The 18,867-nt window shown below is 38.7% G+C and overlaps 1 protein-coding gene across 6 annotated transcripts in view; it reads left to right on the forward strand.

The window, feature by feature from the left end:
* The window catches only part of lrmp (lymphoid-restricted membrane protein), a 24,763-nt gene extending 5,909 nt beyond the window's left edge, over positions 1 to 18,854 (forward strand). The window contains exons 4-38 of one of the 6 annotated variants that reach the window (XM_084110585.1): positions 349 to 529; positions 974 to 1,032; positions 1,176 to 1,251; positions 1,533 to 1,691; positions 1,795 to 1,912; positions 2,177 to 2,227; positions 2,351 to 2,428; positions 2,525 to 2,581; positions 2,805 to 2,864; positions 3,172 to 3,236; positions 3,384 to 3,477; positions 3,983 to 4,120; positions 4,308 to 4,409; positions 4,856 to 5,007; positions 6,050 to 6,161; positions 6,673 to 6,997; positions 7,587 to 7,639; positions 8,252 to 8,327; positions 8,537 to 8,687; positions 9,116 to 9,194; positions 11,222 to 11,268; positions 11,419 to 11,501; positions 12,859 to 13,055; positions 13,271 to 13,346; positions 13,437 to 13,494; positions 13,609 to 13,636; positions 14,470 to 14,610; positions 14,837 to 14,971; positions 15,077 to 15,221; positions 15,314 to 15,357; positions 15,439 to 15,507; positions 15,588 to 15,640; positions 15,943 to 16,029; positions 16,187 to 16,306; positions 17,970 to 18,854. In XM_084110585.1, coding sequence (XP_083966711.1) covers positions 349 to 529; positions 974 to 1,032; positions 1,176 to 1,251; positions 1,533 to 1,691; positions 1,795 to 1,912; positions 2,177 to 2,227; positions 2,351 to 2,428; positions 2,525 to 2,581; positions 2,805 to 2,864; positions 3,172 to 3,236; positions 3,384 to 3,477; positions 3,983 to 4,120; positions 4,308 to 4,409; positions 4,856 to 5,007; positions 6,050 to 6,161; positions 6,673 to 6,997; positions 7,587 to 7,639; positions 8,252 to 8,327; positions 8,537 to 8,687; positions 9,116 to 9,194; positions 11,222 to 11,268; positions 11,419 to 11,501; positions 12,859 to 13,055; positions 13,271 to 13,346; positions 13,437 to 13,494; positions 13,609 to 13,636; positions 14,470 to 14,610; positions 14,837 to 14,971; positions 15,077 to 15,221; positions 15,314 to 15,357; positions 15,439 to 15,507; positions 15,588 to 15,640; positions 15,943 to 16,029; positions 16,187 to 16,306; positions 17,970 to 18,228 — 3,728 coding nt within the window. In that variant the 3' untranslated portion in view covers positions 18,229 to 18,854. The remainder of the gene's footprint in view (positions 1 to 348; positions 530 to 973; positions 1,033 to 1,175; positions 1,252 to 1,532; positions 1,692 to 1,794; positions 1,913 to 2,176; positions 2,228 to 2,350; positions 2,429 to 2,524; positions 2,582 to 2,804; positions 2,865 to 3,171; positions 3,237 to 3,383; positions 3,478 to 3,982; positions 4,121 to 4,307; positions 4,410 to 4,855; positions 5,008 to 6,049; positions 6,162 to 6,672; positions 6,998 to 7,586; positions 7,640 to 8,251; positions 8,328 to 8,536; positions 8,688 to 9,115; positions 9,195 to 11,221; positions 11,269 to 11,418; positions 11,502 to 12,858; positions 13,056 to 13,270; positions 13,347 to 13,436; positions 13,495 to 13,608; positions 13,637 to 14,469; positions 14,611 to 14,836; positions 14,972 to 15,076; positions 15,222 to 15,313; positions 15,358 to 15,438; positions 15,508 to 15,587; positions 15,641 to 15,942; positions 16,030 to 16,186; positions 16,307 to 17,969) is intronic. The other 5 variants (XM_084110587.1, XM_084110586.1, XM_084110589.1 and 2 more) reach the window with 5 other exon arrangements.
* Positions 18,855 to 18,867: the final 13 nt, after the last annotated feature.

Consider the following 18,867-nt stretch of genomic DNA (forward strand, 5'->3'; position numbering starts at 1 on the left):
CTCTCCTCATGATGTCTCTGACCTTATGTGCTGTTTGTGGTGATGAGACTGATAAGCTAAAAGAGAACAAAAGCGTTTTTTATTTACAGCCATTCTTCTCATGAATGCAATTTGCTGTGTAAATGAATGCAAAAAGTGTTTTTTTTTTTAACAACCTGTTAAAAGCGATGATAGCGGTGGACTTTTATATATATACAGCCTTGATATGTTCAGACACACGATCATGGTGACTCAGAACAAGTAGGTGTTGATTTGCAAACTTTCTTGCTGGGATGGCATCTGACGAGACCCAGGTCTTCTGTGACTCTAGCCACTGTAACCATAGTAACACAGAGTCCTCTGTTGCAGGTAAGGTTTATGTATCGCACATTGTGGACTTCTTGAGACACACCACCTGCCGCAGTTCAGAGGACAGCGGACTAGAGGAGCTGTGCAATATGCTGGACCCAGAGCACAAGGACATCTCCATAGACCAGGACACGTTCCATGCCATCATGAAGGAGTGGATTGATGACTGTCGCAACCAGGGGTATGAAGACGTGCTCATGATTTAGAACAACGATACGCAGTGAATTACTGTAATAATGGCCATTTTAATAATATTAATAGTAGTGTTAAATGATATAACTGCACATTTCTGGTTTTGTGTCCATGAATGGGTGTTTGAGTCTTATTGATAGAGCAGAGACAAAAAAGGTTGGGAAAATATTGCACAGGACAAAAAAACATTTTGCTGAATGTTTTGGTCAGTTAACAGGAAGCAGTTGGTTTTGCCAACAACTTTATGCGGTATGCCTTTTGTAGATATTGCCAACCCCACCAAAAACACATTGCAGATTTTCATCAGCCTGCTATCAATCCACAATCAAATGGGCACTAAAATTTTGATCAAATGGCCTTTCTTCGCTAAATTTTCCCCATGACAGTTTTTTTGGAGATAAAAATCCAACTCAAATTTTCCCTTTTCATGTAGGACGGACTCAAAGAATGACACCCAACAGGAATCATTCAAACTACTGGACAGTTTATCAGGTGAGATCTTCTTAGGAGTATATCAGAATGCTTATATTATTGATATGTTGCATATATGTATATGTATATGTGTGTGTATATATGTGTATATGTGTGTGTTTTATTATTATGAGTTTGTTTCAGTCACCTCTTGTTTCCTTTAGCAAGGAGATCTGCTCTACTGAATATGACCTCAGGTAGTCTAGAAGCATTTGGAGGGGAAGCCTCCAGAGCTGACCTGTAAGTTTAGGAGTGCGAGTTGTTTGTTTGTGACAGATAAAGCGTTAACAGTAGTGCTCATGTTGTTTGTGAGACTGTATCAACTGTATCAATCAAAACTTTGGGCACACTTGAATCGATTTGATTTTCATGATCTTAAAAACCTTTTGATCTTTAAAGGCTTATGCTTAAATGCTTATTTATACAAAAGTTAGAAATCTAAATATAAAGCTGATTGAATATATATTATATTTAAGTATATAAATATGCATTCTGAGTTATTTTGTGTTTGTATTGTACAGGGAGACATCAGATCTGGTCTTCTGTGTGGCAGATCTGCAACTAAATAACCAAAAGCTGCAGGAAGAGGTTCGTAAACTGAAGCAGACGGTTGAAAACATGGAAGACACCAACCAGAAACTCATCGAGGAAAATGAAGACCTCAAAGCACAAGCTAAAATGTACTGATTTTGTCTCGCTTATCTTAACCTCTGAACGATCAAATCCCTTCATCATCATCAATTCTCACCTCTTCACTCCCGTCCCTTATTTTTGATCCTGCAGGGGGCAGCAGTTATTACAGAAGGAGAATATGCTTAAAGAGGAAGTTGAGGAGATGAAGCTCAGCCTGACCTCTTCAGAAGAGAGTCGAGCTCAGGCCTCAGCTCAAAGAAAGCAGATGGTGAGGCACAAGACCCTCTCACCTTGATGGCAGCTCAGATGTTAAGAAGCCAAGTTATGAGACTTTCATAAACTAGTGCAAACAGATAATGCTTCTAATTAGATGGCTAGTAATATTACATACCCCAAGGATATTAAATCATTCAGAGTAAACAAATCTGGTTGCCAGATGAACACTATCACACTGGTAATATTGACATTGACAATATATATTATTAGAACAAACATGAACACATTTATAACCCTTTGTTCTGGCTTCCCACAGGAACGGGAAAACCAGAGTCTCATATCCAAGATTGCTGATCTACAAGAGGAAGTATGGCCCTATATATGTACACATTAATTTAAGTAGTCTCACTTAATGATCCTCACTCATCTATAATTCCATTTTATTTGTCTGTCTTCCTTCCTTCACATTTCTCCTTCAACCCACATTAAGAACATGAAAGTCACACTGGAGGCAGAGGAGCTTCAGAAAAAGATGGGTGACCTCTGTGACCTGAATGCTGACCTTCAGGTAGGCCCTTTTTTATTTTATTTACTCCTGCTTGGTCTTTTATGCCAAAATAAGCATTTAGCTCTGTCATTGGTAAATGCTTTCTTACACCCACAGGTCCAAGTTCATTCATTTGATGCTATTTTGGCTGACAAGGAGTCGATAATTCAGGAGGTCAGTCCATCTTGCGTATCGCGAAAACAAAGTTTGAAATGAAACGTCAATCTTAACGGACAAATGAAGTCGTTTGAATAACTTTATGGAAGAATTGAGGCTTTGCTTTAGTCATTACTAAGAATCATTTAGTGTCACCATTATTAATTTGGTATGTTTATACAACCTGCAATCATGTTACATTGTATTATCCTTTATTATAATAGAACTCTTTCTCCTCCAGAAAAATAAACGGATAGATGAACTGAAGGTGGCCATTGTGGAGTATTCCTCAGTTACAGAGGTGATCTCTCTCTCTCTCTCTCTCTCTCTCTCTCTCTCTCTCTCTCTCTCTCTCTCTCTCTCTCTCTCTCTCTCTCTCTCTCTCTCTCTCTCTCTCTCTCTCTCTCTCTCTCTCTCTCTCTCGCACACGCACACACACAGACAGGATGCTGAATCAGTGGTTTAAGAAAGTAGTTCTACACACAAGGACCTCAAAACCTAAAAAATATTTCTAGATAAGCAAGTGTGCATATGATAACCGGTGTGAGTGAAATAATTTATTCCAGAGTGTTGTATTGAATTGTGTATGTTCATTTTGCTTACTTCAGCTGCTGAGAGCAGACAAAAACAAACTGGAGAGTCAAATGCAGATGATGCAGCCTGATATGACAATGTAAGAGCTCTATAAAGTGCACATAACCCATGTCAATGAAAATATTAGCTTTAGTTGAGCTTATTAGTGGGATACATTATACTTCATTATACAAACTTCAGCAGTTCCTTCACATGTTCCTCTAACTGTGTGTGTATGGGTTTGCAGCCCGGGTCTCTCTCTCTCTGTGGCCTACAGACTCAATCAGATGAGTTCAGGCTCTCTTCAGACAGAGTTGGCACTGGCACAGAATCCCGTGGAGGTTTGTAGTGTTTTTTTGTGTGTTTGCTATTCCCTTGTCTTTGTCCCGTCCATGATTTGGAGTGTTTCTTTCTCTCCACTCCCACCAGCACTCATGTGCTGTTCTCTGTCCGCCCACTCTCTCCCACTCCACTGCCACAGTGTGCACTCAGTAATCCACACCCTCTTTTTGCTTTAAACCAAACTTCAGGCTTTACAATGAGTCTGTCTACATGTGCTTTATTTCACAAGTTTCTTTTTTTATTTTTATTTTTATTTTATCTTTTTGGCTGTGGAGTATTCCATAATTGTAACTGATAACTTAACACACACAAAAATATATATATATAAATACTATTTTTCTCTATTATGTTTGAAAATGTATTGTATTAAATTGTATTTTATTCAATAAATAGAAATTATATATTATTTATATTAAAAAATATATAATATATTTAATAATTGAATATATTGACATAAATGTATTACACATTGCTGACATTAAGTGTGTGTGTGTATTTGTGTAGGGTTTGGAGCATCTGTCGTCCTCTGTCTGTTTTACATCTTCTCTGGATGAGACTCTAGATCGTGAGGTTCTTCTGCTCCTCCAAGGCCCGACTCCGGAGCAGCTGTCTCTGGAGTTCAAAACTCTGACTAGCAGACTGGTAAACTAAACCAAACTAACCAGCCATCACACACACACACAGCTTTACAGCAAACCCTTACCTGCACAGTTAATCTGGGGTTAATTTTGCCAGCTCTCCGTCACCAGACACCTGAATTCAGTTTTGTATGATCTTGGTCCATAATGATATAGAATGTTCACAGTGTATCAAACATGAATCGTTCCAGAAGAGGGAGTTTAAGGAAGTCGGCGTGACCTTTCTCACAGCATTCAGATGCCTTACAGAGAACAGTGAAACTCAGGAGGCCAACACTAACCTCAAGATGCAGGTGAAAGGATTTCAGCCAAATCGGACTGTATAAAAAAAAGTTATGCACATGCAGTATGTAAAAAAACTAATCATGATACCATTATATAGAGATACACATTGGCTCTTGAAAATTATGCAAGTACTCATTTTCCCTTATCTGAGCCTTTATCTACCACATTGCATAACTGCCTGGCTGGACATGATCACTCTTATTGTGTGTATTCAGCGGACCGCATCATTACGTGCAGTCCCTGGTGGTCAACTATATAGGCCAATATTTCTCTCACTCCAATTCCCACGATGCACAGGGGTAGTGTGTCGGGTCAGAGTAACTCTGTGACTCTCCTTAAGAGGTCTTTGATGAAACTGATATTTTTTTCACATTCAGTATGATTTATTGGTATTAAGGACTTAGTGGTATACTGTCTATTGTATTTTTTTTGTTGATCTTGTGAACTGCTGCAGGGCCTGGAGGTGCAGCTTGAGCAGAGGAGGAGTGACTGGACTCGCAGTCTGGAGCAATTGGACCAGTACACAGACTCTCTAGAGAGGGAGCTTCTGAAGATGGCCAGCAACATGCGACGTTCTCGTACTGAGATCCTGCACCTGTCTGTCAAGTGAGTGGACTGAGTCGGTAGCAGAGATGGTTTTTATTAGCTATCTTAATAAATAATATAATTTTTTTTTTCTCTGTATTTCCCAGTCACATTTACCGTTAGAAGTCTTAGAAATAGAAATCTTTGTGATCTGGAATTTTGAAACGGATATACAATACAGGTTTGGAACAACTTGAGGGTGAATAAATGATGACAGAATTTAACTATCCCTTTAATTTAGACTTATATTTTGATTTTATCAGTGGGTATTGGTAGTACAAAACACCAGCTTGATCATACAGTTAACAGAGACTATGGAAGCCTTTAGATTGCAAATGGCAATTATTTTAATGCATATATAAGTGCACTTTAAAACTTTTTTTTTTTGTATATTCAGATTGAAACATCACCCCATTCTAGGCAGTGGAAGGATTATGGAGCAAGGCTTTACCAATTTAGTCCATGTCTGTGTGAATGTCTCTGAAAGCATTTGTCAAGGGGCTGTTCCGGTTGACCCCCCTCAAGCTGTTTTTGGTTCATTGGTGTCTCTCGTCTGACATAACACGTTTTTCAAGGCTATGGCACTCAGCGTACTGTGAATAAAAGGCAAAGGCTGTTGTGAGAAGCCAGGGAAGTTAAGGGGTTGCACCGTCTAGTGGTGCTCTAAGATTGGGGTAAAGGAGCAATGGGACACTGCTTGGGCCTGCGGATTGGGTATAGTATGTCCACCTTTCGCTTTTGAAGGACTTGTGAACAGTTCAGACTTGTACTGAGGATTTGTGGAGATGGTGCTTATTAGAATGTTTTCAGGCTGCTATGAAATCTAGTTTGGTCTGTGTAATAGTAGAATCTTTAGGCACCTCACAAATAGTCTTTGAATACAGGAGTCAGGATATGATTCTTTTTTTATCTTTTTACTAACATTGTCTCATGTGAAGTGCTTTTCAGTAACCAGAATAATTGTGTTTTTGTGTCACATTATTCTTTAGTGCATAAGTTGTATTTTAGTGTGTTTAGTTGGGGAAAGACGATCTTTGGATTTTTGTGAATTCTGACTTTTTAGGGTACAAGAACAAGAGAACCAGAAGCAGCAGTTGCGAGAGGAACTCGACCGACTAAAGGCTCCGCTGGACAGCAGAGAGGCCAGCAGCCAAACACCAGATCACCTACAGCAGGTATTGAGGCTCATCAAACAATTGCTTTCACTTTCACTTCCTGCACATGCTTCAGCATATGTGGGCTTTAAAACTCATGACAGATTTAGATTCAACCTTGGGAAAAAAATAAATATATATATATATTTTTTTTTTTTTGCGAGAATCTGCAGATCACAGATGGGTACTTTTACAGTCTCATTACAAGATGCCTGGAGCTTTGTGTGTAGGCGGCAAGTGTGGTTTGTGAGCCAGTTTGAATCTTGACTTCTTCTTGAACCTATCTCAAGAGATTAAATGCCGTTTACCAACTACCCCACAATGTTCTTATGTTTAGAACTTGCCACATGTCTTGAGTTTGGTTCACTTTTATTATTTTCCAATCCACTTTATTTGTATGTATTACAATGCATATTGTTCCAAAGGCTCCAAAAGGTAGGCTGGGGAAGCCCACCTAGTTTTATTATAGTGTTTGTGTAGAGCTTTTATCACCACCTGATGACATGTGACTGGTGTTATTGTGTATCTTCAGGTTGTGGAAGAGCTGGATGGCCCCTTTCTTGAATGGGATGAGGAATATGTGTTGTCTGAGTCACCTCCTTTACAAGAGCGCGGACCTGACCAGGAGATGCTTCAGGAGCTCTTTTGTGATGAAGAGGAACTACAGGCCCTGAAACAGGAGGAAGAAGAGGAGGAGCACACAGAGTCTGTGAGGGACAAGGAGACGATCACGGTAAGGACTGAGGAAGAAGGTGAAGCAACACAGGATTCTGGAGTAGAAACCGAAGAGCTACAAAGAGACTTCACAGTTTCTCAGACGATTCTACCAGACGACAGCACTGACGGTGAATCTCAAGGTGAGAAATGTATTAATTAGTAAGGGTTATTTTTCCCATAGTAGGATTCAGTTTAGTTTGAAAACAAGATTCTGAAGAAGTTTTAAAGTTACAGTCTGAAATTGCAAGATAAAGAAGGTTTTATAAATGGTAAAATGGAGAAACAGACCTAAATGGTAGGGTTTTCCTCTCTAAAGAAGAATAGTTTTGGATGTGAATCTCAGTGATCTCAATTAGTCTCATAGTAGTGTGAGACTTCATAGTTGTCTAGTGGAAATGGTCACATCTAGAGGACAACAGGCCTCTGTCAGATTCGTCAGGCTATATAATCCTTCCTTAATCCCTAGTCACACAGGGCAGGCAGCCATCCCTGAATCTTAAACCCAAGCTGGAAAAGCAGGGTCAGACCTTTTTTGGCTTTTCTTCTCCACTTGTTCTACCATCTTTGGTCAGTAGTACAAACTATGTGACCTTATTCTCCCCACATCCTTCACCGCATGACTGCTGACTAACCATCAGAGAGACTGGTCATTTCATAAACCCAACTGTCTGATCATAACTACTAGACATGACAGTGAGGAAAATGCCATTCTCTCTCTCTCTCTTTCAGAAACTCCATTTAAGGGTGTTGGAGGAATACAGAGGCCTTGCACATCTCTAAAGGTAGATTTGTGTTTTCTCATCTTCATTTCCCATAATCCCTCTCTACAAACTACCAGAAAATTAAATGATAATTGTGTAAATATGTTATCATTCTTGTGATCATATCTTATGATGCAGTGATGCAAGATTAACCATTTTATACACATTTATATATACAAGTTCAAAGCGTTTCATACATTTGGTTTAAAAAAAGCTTTTTCAGAGTGCCTGACCATGAAATTCAAAAACACATTTTTTAGTGACCTTGTGATGTGTTAGGCATGCCAAGCTGCATTGTTCTTTTTGATGTCATGGACAATTAGTGTTTAGCATGGTCAAACATGTGACTGACTGCTGTCAGGGGGATGGAGTTTAACTAGGGAATGCTGCTTCCTAAATGCAAGCGGGAAATTGGATGACACTTAGAACAAGTGTACACGCACAGACACACATTGACAGTGTTGCACATCACACCTGAATAAACTTGTCACAATTTGCATTGCAAATGTCTGAAGTGTGGATTTTCGCCCCATCATTTAAAAGTATCCAAAGACAATATGTCGTCTTTGGGGAGTCGTTCTCTCTCTCTCTTGATTTTCACTGGCCTTCTGAATCTTTTTCTGGCTGCTGCAGGAGGAAGACAGACTCCCAGAATGCATTGGGCCTGAGGACGCCCACGGGCAGGCTGCTCCTCTGCCTCACACCCACAGTCAGTGTGCTGATAAGAGCTCTTCCTCTCACTGTCCTTCTCTGCTTAATGCTCTCTATTATTTTAGTAACATACTTTAGTGAAATATATTTCATTTGTCATTCGAATTGAATTAAATGATTTTCATTACACAAAATTAAAACTTTGACAAGGTGACTATTTTATTGCATATTGTATGTCCTCACACACTTCTACCACTCTCACTTCAGATGACCCATCTTTGAGCTCCGAGATATCCCATGAACAGGTGACCTCAGTCAAAGATCTCGTTTCATCTGCTGAACTTTCCTTTTTTGTGACCTCTGAGATGGTATCTGTCTCCACGGGCCAGCCTGAAGTTGGTGATTCCATTACGGGAAGGTGAGACACTGCACCCCGCACCCTTTTATTGTGCACATACAATTTCCATACATCATCATTTGTTTGTGGATTTTTTCTGGCGCACTGCTATGAAGTGCTAGTTAATGATTCACAAAAAAGAAATTATGGTCTACTTTTATTCGAAATGCCTCCCACACACCCAAAGATCACATTTGCTAGTCAAATGCGTGTCCTCTTCCTGTGTGTTGGGCTGTTTTGTGTAGACTTATTAAGGAGTTATTACTACTGACAGAGTCTCGCTTTGCATGCTCACCATGCACCTGTGTGGCCAGGCTTGCACAGACGCCCTGTCTACACACTGATGGAGTGTACGTACCAATGTTGCACTTACTGAGAGCAGCTGCATCCTAAAAAAACAAAAAAAACTGAACAATTTGGTAAACCCTTTTTTTTTTCTCCTGGGTCAGGACCCACCAGTCTGCAGCCACAAACAGAGGACGTGAGGCAGAACGTGCGGCCGCCACAGCCGACATGAGTGACTCGCAGGTCAGTTTGAGGAAGCTGAGGAAACCAATGGGGAAACTTGTTGCGTTTGTAGCGCAGCTAGCCATTTCTTTCACTTCCCCTTTTGTGTTTCTCTTACTTTGTAGTTTTGCCCTTTTCTCTTGTCATGTTCAATTGCTAAAGACTTCCTGTTTATCAGTCCAGTGTAGTGAGAGAGTAGCTAGGCTTACATTTCTGTTGTGCCGTAAAGGGAAGACCGCAGTTGGCCGATTGAGAGGGTTCTGGATGGCGGTAAGCAGGAATTACTGCTCATGAGAGGATGTGCCCACTCTCTTATCGATGTGATGTTCTTGGGCTTTCTGTGTTTAGAATTGCTTTGTGTGAGCTGCTTTGCAATTTTATATAAGCATCTGTCATCTGACAGCATAGTTTTGTAAGTGTAATTTGCCTGCTTGTTTGTCCAGAGTCAGATGCAAACTATTTTATTAACCTGCAAAGCCAAGCATTATTCTCTGACATATGCACTGTACTAACTGCCTCATTGTTGACTGTCTCGTGGAATTTGTTAACTTATAATGATAAGATGGGAGATATTCAGGTAAAATTGGAGTGCTACCAAAATAAACTGCACTTCATCTGAGGGCTTTTCTGCTTTTCAGTTCATAGAGAGTGGGCAGTGTTAGACCTCTATGAATATGTACTGTAGCATATTAGTGCAAGTAAGAGATAAATAGACTGTCCTATAGCTAATATTAGTCCGGTATGGTTTTATGGAAAAGCCTCGTATTCAAGTCCTGCCTGAATACAGAAAAGCTGGCTGCTTTTCACTACTGTTCAAACGTTTGTGGTCAGTAATATTCTCTTGTTTGATAAATTGCCATAACGACCTTTATAATGTTACAAAAGATTTCTATTTCAAATAAATGCTGTTCTGTTGAACATTCCATTCATCAAAGAATTCTGAAACAAAATGATAATGGTTTCCACAAAAAATAGTAAGCAGCACAACCGTTTTCAACATTGACAATATATATATATATATATATATATATATATATATATATATATATATATATATATATATATATATATATATATATATGTATATGTATATGTATATATATATATATGTATATGTATATATGTGTGTGTATAAACAGCAGCCATTCTCCAGCCATACTTCTGTCACATGACCCCTCAGAAATCAGATTATTTTTTTTAATACAGTATATATATCTCACAATGTTACTGTACTTTTGATCAAATAAATGCAGTCAGGTAAGCATAAGAGCCTTCTTATAAAAACATGTAAAAAGTATTATCGACCCCAAACTTTTGAACTGTAGTGTATATAAGTGGTTCTTAACTAGTTTTTGATTCAGTACCTAGATATTTGACTGGACATCAAGTGTGATCTGCCTAATTTGGCTAGCTTCTACTAAATGACAGATTGGGTGCTCAGCCTTTGATGTCAACAGAAAATATGGGAAGCTTTTCATAAACCTAATTATTTTTCTATTCTAATTTTGCAACTAAACAATACATTATGCATTTGTTTCTTCCTCAGTAACTGTAACTCAACCGGAACAGACCATTCTGCAACCATTTTTGTTGTTATTTGTTGGTTGTTTGATTGTTATCTTGCTTCTGGTTAATGAACTTGATGATAAAATATGTTGCCCAGGCTTTGTGTGTGGATTTTCATCAGTATGTTTGGAACAAGTATAGCACTTTTTCACTCCCACTTCAATGAACTCTGCCAGTACAAGTGCTCTCCCCCTCCCTCTCTTTCTGTCACTCCCTCTCCCTCTCTTCCTGTCTTTACCATCCTCTCTCTCTTTCCCTGCCAGCTGTAGAGCTCTCATACACATTATGTAAGTATCTAGCACTTCTCTCTCTGTAAAGCAGAGTTTAGCTCTTATATTTCATCTGCCATGTCATGGGACAGGTATGGAACTGTGTGCATGTACGATTCTTATTTGCACAAGATAGTGGTTTTCACAAGTGTATATGTATATTGCTTCTCAGAGTGTCACTGTGTCATAATGTCACGCTGTTGTCACCTATAGAGACTGAGCGAGGGACAGCTTTCTAAAGTGTCTGCAAAATCGGACAAGTGAGTATTTCCTCTTTATGAAATTGATTATTTTTTCAGTACATTTATTATGCACTTGAATCGCAGAGATCGGTGGTCTGAGTGTGTTAGTGTTGTAAAATGCTTATCTTAAACAGTTGTTGTATTGTTTATTGTTATTTATTTGTATAGAAGTCTCTTATTGCCAGTAGCAGAGGAAGAGGAGGCCATGCCAGAGGCAGTGGAGGTGACATCAACTGGGGTTAACTCACCAGGTAGGAGGAAGTTCCCTGTTGACGTTTGAAGTAAGGATGTCACATGCATTTGTATTTCAGCATCAATTTAATACAAAAAAGATACAATACAATAGTACCGAGAAGCTAATCATTTTGATATCCATGTACCAAATGTATGACTGAACTATACCAGCTGTACTGGTATAAAGATGACTGCTTTTGTAACAATTAAATGCACTTCTTGGTCAAAATGAAGTCTGTTAATGCAAAGACAGATTTGCCATTACCTATTTTTGATGTTAAAATTAATTGTTGAGCAATACTGACAAGATAAAGAGAAACCCTGCAACTGTTTTTCATTTATTTGTTCTCATTACTGACTGTTACTTGAATATTTAGTTCGAAAACCTGAAGCAATGTGTAAATAATTGACCAATACTTGAAGGATGCATGCCAATGTTCATTTTTAAATTTATATTTTGCTTTTTAAATAAATGTGTTTAGTAGCATTGGCTTTTGAAATTGATATTGAGATTCGTGAAATCTTGCTGGTATTGCTATTGGCTCCTGAAATTTTGGTATTGTGACCAACCAATAAAGTACCTCTAATAACACTGTAGCTTAAAATATAAATATTATAAAACAAACTTAAATGAAAACTAGAAATATTGCCTTGGCAACTAACTAAAATAAGTTTAAATTGAAGTACTAAAACTAATATTGAAATATAACCTAAAGCTAAATAGAAATATTTAAAAGAAAAAGAAAAGAAAAATTGCTAAATTGAAATGAAAACTTTTATATTTTTTTAAAATATAAAAAACACTCTAATTTGGTAGCAACTTTGGGTGTCATTCCAGTAGCAGTGCAGATGAGACTCGACTCACAATTGATTCCAATGGAGTTTGCTGTTAGCATGCTGCTAAGATAATTATATCTCTTAATATTCCAAGTATAAAAGTACATAGCAAACATAAATATTTGGGAAAATCCATTTTTATTTATTACACCAAACTATGTTTTGAATGATTCTCTCTCTCTCTCTCTCTCTCTCTCTCTCTCGCTCTCTCTCTCTCGCTCTCTCTCGCTCTCTCTCTCTCGCTCTCTCTCTCTCGCTCTCTCTCTCTCTCTCTCTCTCTCTCTCTCTCTCTCTCTCTCTCTCTCTCTCTCTCTCGCTCTCTCTCTCTCTCTCTCTCTCTCTCTCGCTCTCTCTCGCTCTCTCTCGCTCTCTCTCGCTCTCTCTCGCTCTCTCTCTCTCGCTCTCTCTCGCTCTCTCTCTCTCGCTCGCTCGCTCTCTCTCTCTCTCTCTCTCTCTCTCTCTCTCAATGTCTCTCAATGTCTCTAAATGATACAATTAATGATAAATGTCCCTTCTCCTTTCTTTATTCTTTTTTAGACAAGACAGACAGTAAAAGGACAGTGGTCACATCTGAATCAAACTCAACAGCCTCACCTGACTCATCAAAGGGTCCTTCTGAAAAAGCAAAAGACATGACCTTTGGCTCCGCTGCCAGTGAAGGAAATCTTCCCACAGTTCCTGATGTACAAGGCTCCAAAAAAGACCCCTCGACTCTAAGGAACAAGCTCAAGAAGGTAAGAGCCACTCTCAGCAGCATGTATTTAAATAAACAAAATATAGTCTGAATGCAGTCCTACCTGCTGTTCCAGATACTTTGATGAAATACTTTTAATTACACAAGAGGTTTGTGATCTTATTAATCAACATTTATAGGATGCCATCTGATACCCAGTGTAAACTACTGTAGTAAATGTGCTGAAGTTGACATGCCTAAATGGTCCTCTTACAGGAAGTGCGCAGTATGGAAGCCATTGAGGAACAAAAAGCTCAGGAGGACGATGAGCCTTCATTGGCCACAGAAAAAGGTGCTTGTAGATAAACTATATTTCTCATCCAGTTCTACTTAAGATATTATCTTGTCTTTCCTCAATGTCAATCTCCTTCTCCGCCCTCAGGTGACACATCTGTCATCTCTGAAAATGCCAGCGATTCCACCAAAGATGACAAGAACAGGTTATGATGCTTTGTGTACTGAATTGATATCCATACATTTTTAATCTGATTCAAGCATGATTCACTTGACATATTCATGTTCCCATTAATCTGAAATGTGCATTTCATCTGCAGCCTGTTGACAAGTGACAAAGAAATTGAGGTAAGGTGTTTTTTTTATTTTATCCAGTCCCATGTCAATGTGTAGAGTGTGAAAAAAAAAAAATATATATATATATATATATATTTTTTTTTTTTAAATAAAGTGTTAAATAATATACCTTAGAGAATATGCCGACAGCTACACATTAACAAATACATAATAGTAATTATTGATGACTTCAGATCAAATGGCAGTTATGTTGGTATTTTTGTATCTTAATTTACATTGGTAGCTCATAACTAGACCCACATAAAATATTCATCACATAGCCTTCACCATACCTAGAGATTGGCATGGAGTACTTTCCATAAGATCATCTCTCAATGCAAATCAAACCAGCTATTAGGCTAACTGAAATAAAACCATGCCAATCTCTAGGTATGGTGAAGGCTATGTGATGATGTGGGGCTATTTTAATTCCAAAGGCCAAGGGAACTTTATCAGGATGCATAGTATCCTGGATCCACGAAGTAACTGGCCTTTAAAAATAAAAATCTGCCTGCCTCTATGGGAATTTAACATAGGGGTGTCCAGACTTATACACCCTGTATTTTAAGGAAGAACATTTATTTATTTACGATACATTATTCATTCACAAAGAAAATTGGTGTCCTTAAAGGTTGGATTTTTCCTAATTTTTTTAATTAATAAAAGTTCCATTTCCAAAAGATGATTTTTTTATTCCTCTTTTTAGTCAACTTTAGCATGGGTGTCTAAACTTAGCACTGTATGTTTTAAACAGACCTGATCTACATTCTAATCTAGTGAATAAGCAAAAATATTTGCAAAAGCATAAACGGTTTTTAAAGAGTTTACTGTGTGCTCTCCTCCAGGCGGAGTTCCACCGTCTCTCTCTGGGCTTCAAATGTGACATCTTCACCCTGGAGAAGAGGCTACGCCTGGAGGAACGCTCACGGGACCTGGCCGAGGAGAATGTCCGCAAGGAAGTGAACAGTTGTAAAGGTCTACTGCAGGTCTGTCATTTTGTCCTTTTTCTGCAGGCATAAAATCATTTTTATTCTTTAGAAAATACATTTAGAGGCAGTCTATTTTGTCAATGTTAGCAAATAGTCTTCTGCTCAGCACAATGAATTTTCAGCTCACAACAGAAAATTATTATGGAAATGTAATTTCTTCCCAAATTTGATCTAAATTCCTGTTTGAAGTAGTTTGACTATTACACTGTGTTTTGTTTTATAGGCCCTGATCCCACGGTGTGAGGAGGATAACCAGTCCATGGAGATCATTCATCGTCTGCAGACGAACCTTGAGATCCTCATCCAGTCCATGACCAGAGTGTCTAGCCGTTCAGAGATGCTTGGGGCCATTCATCAGGTTTGTGTGTTTACTATGGCTTTTCAGAGTGCTGAAGTAGCCCACAAAAGACAAAGATAGCAAAGAAGCTTGCTTGTTTACCTCTCGGCTTCCTTGCATGTATAGGAGACCAGAGTGGGTAAAACGGTGGAGGTGATGATTCAGCATGTGGAGAATTTGAGGAGGATGTACACCAAGGAGCATGCAGAACTGTTGGAGCTCAGGGAGAACCTCACGCCGAACGAGAGGCCATTTGGGTCCTCTGAGAGGGGTTAGTCACTACAAAATAATTAGAATTAAAAAAAATACCAGTAATAATACCAGTCTCTTTTGTGTCACATGGGATTTATTTTATACTTGCAGATGATTTTAGAAACAAGAAGCAGTCAGCCTCAAACATGTTCAAAGTGAGTCTTAGAACAAAACACACCATGTTAAAATCATGGATCAGCTTGCAGAGTTTACTGATATTTGTGTTTTGTCCCTAGACCACTAGCCGACGCATCAGTATAGCTACCATTCCCCGCAGCGTTGGAGGACAGACTCATTTTGACATGGTGGGTAGTCCAGTGCTTTTGAGATGCTTTTGTTAGAGAGAAGTGGAACATCTGAATAAACAGTGGTTTCTAATTCACAGCCCAAAGACATGGCAGAGGCTGAGGTCGAGAGACTTTCTCGTCGGTCACCATGGTAAGTGTACAGATGCTGTTTTTGAGATTGCATGGTCCACACAACACAACAGCCTTTAACTTAGTCCCCCAAAACAAGGGTTAATGTGATCCAAGACTTCTCAGAGCAACAATTATTCATTTGGCAGACACTTTTATTGAAAGCTACCTAAAGTGCATTGAAATTATACACTTATCAGTATGTTCTCTGGAAATCGAACCCATGACCTCTACTGGAGTTGCATGCCGATTGTTTTTATAAACTTCTGCACTTCTTTGCACTGCGAGAAAGGATGTCATGGCTGTGTGTCAACCGCTTTACAGGATCATGACAGCCAAGAGGCCACCTCTAAAGCGCTTCGTTAGCTCTGGTACTTGGGCCGACATTGACGAGCCCACTCTGATGAATAGGTAAGGTCACGCGTGAAGAACTGTTGTGTACCGTTCGTCTTTTGCAGCGATTTCATGTTAAAATCATAAAGCAAATGTGCCATCGAAAAGTTGTCATGCAGACCCACAATGGAGACCTTGAGCCAAGATGGGTCAGTACAGTGTAAACTTTGCACAGGTATGGATATGAAACAGACTCTCACTCGGAGGAGGAGCAGAAAGAGGAAAAAGTGGACAGAAGGTCTAGCCTAACAGAACTAGGCATTAAAATCACCTCCTTCATAATGCCAACTAAGACGTTAGTGTATCTTCCGCATCCATTATTTCTCTGCTTCAGCATCCAGGCATTATCTACTACAAATTGAGGGTTTTCTGTCAATAATGTCACTGCCTTTTGCTCTTACAAGTAAGCTAGGAAAGTAACTTCATGTTCTGAATGGACGCTGGACACCCGTAATGTTCGTTAGCTTTGCATATATCTTTAACACACATTATACACTGCATGTCTTCTGCTTCGGTTTGCAGCAAGTAATCTAATCAGCCAACCTGTGGTTTCAGAGAGAAGACAAAGTTCTTGAAAATATTTGGTGGACAGTTGTGGGCATTTGCAAATTTGCCAGTGTACTTTGATCCCACAGTTGTGTGCTGACGTTCTCTGGGGTATTTTCTTGAAAACAGGATGAGTGGTAGACCGATAATTAGAGATAAGGATGGATATATTTTTGTATGTATACTACTGTTCAAAAGTTTGGGGTCAGTAAGATTTTTTTTATTTGTTTTTAAAAGAAATATACTGTATATTTTTTTTTAATTCATCAAAGATGCATTAAAATGACAGTAAAACATGATCTTATAATGTTAAAAAGATTTCTATTTCAAATAAATTGTTACTTTTGAACTTGATTTTCACAAAAATATTAATCAGCACAACTGGTTTCAAAATTGATAATAAGAAATGTCTCTTGGGCATCAGTGCAGCATATTAGATTGATTTTTGTTGGATCATGTGACACTGAAGACTGGAGTAATGATGCTAAAAAAATACAACTTTGATCACAGGAATAAATTGCATCTAATATGTTAAAATAGAAAAGTTATTTTAAATTGTAATAATATTTTACAATCTTACTATTTTTACTATATATTTGATCTTTGTGAGCATAAGATACTCCAAACTTTTTAACTGTAGTGTGTGTATATATAATATAAAAATATGAAAAGCAATAAAATAAAACACTTTGACCTAGCTGGTATATTTTGAAACTCTGGCTGCTTCTGTTAAAGGAGAAGTTCACTTTAAAATGAAAATTCTGAAAATGTACTCACCCTCATGTTGTTTCAAACCTGTATGAATTTCTTTCTTCTGCTGAACAGAAAGGAACTTCTCCTTTAATCAGCCAGTCAATTATTGGCTGACCTCAACATGTTAAAGTGTTGGCAGACTACCCGGTCTGACCTTTTATAAGTATCGGTCTATCACAGAACATTCATATTTATCTTGTTTATCATGTGCTTGGTAAAACATTGCTTTCAGCAACAGCTGTCGGTTTTCACATTCCTTTAAATGTTCAACTTATTCTCTTCAGGTCGCCTCAACCGTCTCACCCATTCAGACTGACTTTTTTTCTTTTTATGACCTGCTTTGTACATTTTCTAATAATAAGGCTCAGAACATACTCTGTACAAGTATGTGTATGTAAACGCTTCTAGCTAAAGCAGCTCAATTTCATGTGTTATTGATTACTAATGAATGAAATGGTTGCTGTTCATTGCCAAGTCATTGCTTGTACAGAGCATCTTACTGGCCTAAAGATATCTACTGTATAAGGTGTTCTGCAGCTAATTACAATACCATGAACATTTCACTTGCCTGGTTTAGCATAAGAAAACGCCTTGCTTCTTTTTGTTGAAGGTATGCCTTTGTACTTTTCTTTAAACATTTCTTTCACTCTCCATCCCAGTCCCAGCCCCAGCCCAACAGATCAAGCTCCACCCAGTCTGATAGAGGGGCGGCCTGCAGTGTCCAGAGGCACCAGGGGCATTTGGATTTGGGTGGCCTTGTTTGTAGTGCTAGCTGTTCTACTGGCCCTCTTGGCAAGCCTGATGTTACAGCCTGCAGTAGATGCAGCACCTGTGGGCACCGGGGACTCCTGGATGACCATCCAGCAGCTTCTGTGGCCCTATACTGGGCTGAGGCACAACGCCCAGCCCCCTGTGTGACACCTGGGCATCGGCAAGGCTGGAGTAGCCGGTCCTGACATTCAGAAACTCCTCCGGCTACACTAGCTGTGATGCAGCACTGCTGCCTGTCCTTCTAACAGAACTCTTTATGATCATTACTTACTGAAGGTAAAGAGAAATGTGGGCGTCTTGAGAGAGATGCACTGAAAACTGCAGACTGCCTGGATGCTGTGTACACAAACCGTTGTGTTGGCCACGTATGTTGTAGGCATTTATATGAGACACTCAGTGCCAGCCAATCACACAGTGAATATTTGGTTTGGAGTGAGATGAGCAGACTGCAACAGTGTGAATGTCGAACATCATATATAGATTGGCCGAAAAGGGTGACTTTTTTTTTTTTAAACATTTTAAAATTGATCAGTGTATTTTTATGGGAAGTTTGAAAGAGTATTGAGATTTTAAAAAAATATTTTTTTCTTTTTGTTAACTTATTGTTTTACAGTTTTATGCAGTAGATTGTTTACCCCATATTATTAACTGTTACAAACACATCATTTTTAACTTTATTAAGCTGTTGGTTTGGTGTTTGTTTAATGTTCACTTTTGTATGTTCCAAAGAGGGGGGGAGAGAAACTTTGCACAATAAAAGAAACTGATCCAAATTATAGCACTATT

This window comes from Abramis brama (assembly GCF_963993115.1).
Source record: "Abramis brama genome assembly, chromosome: 4".
Taxonomy (NCBI): domain Eukaryota; kingdom Metazoa; phylum Chordata; class Actinopteri; order Cypriniformes; family Leuciscidae; genus Abramis; species Abramis brama.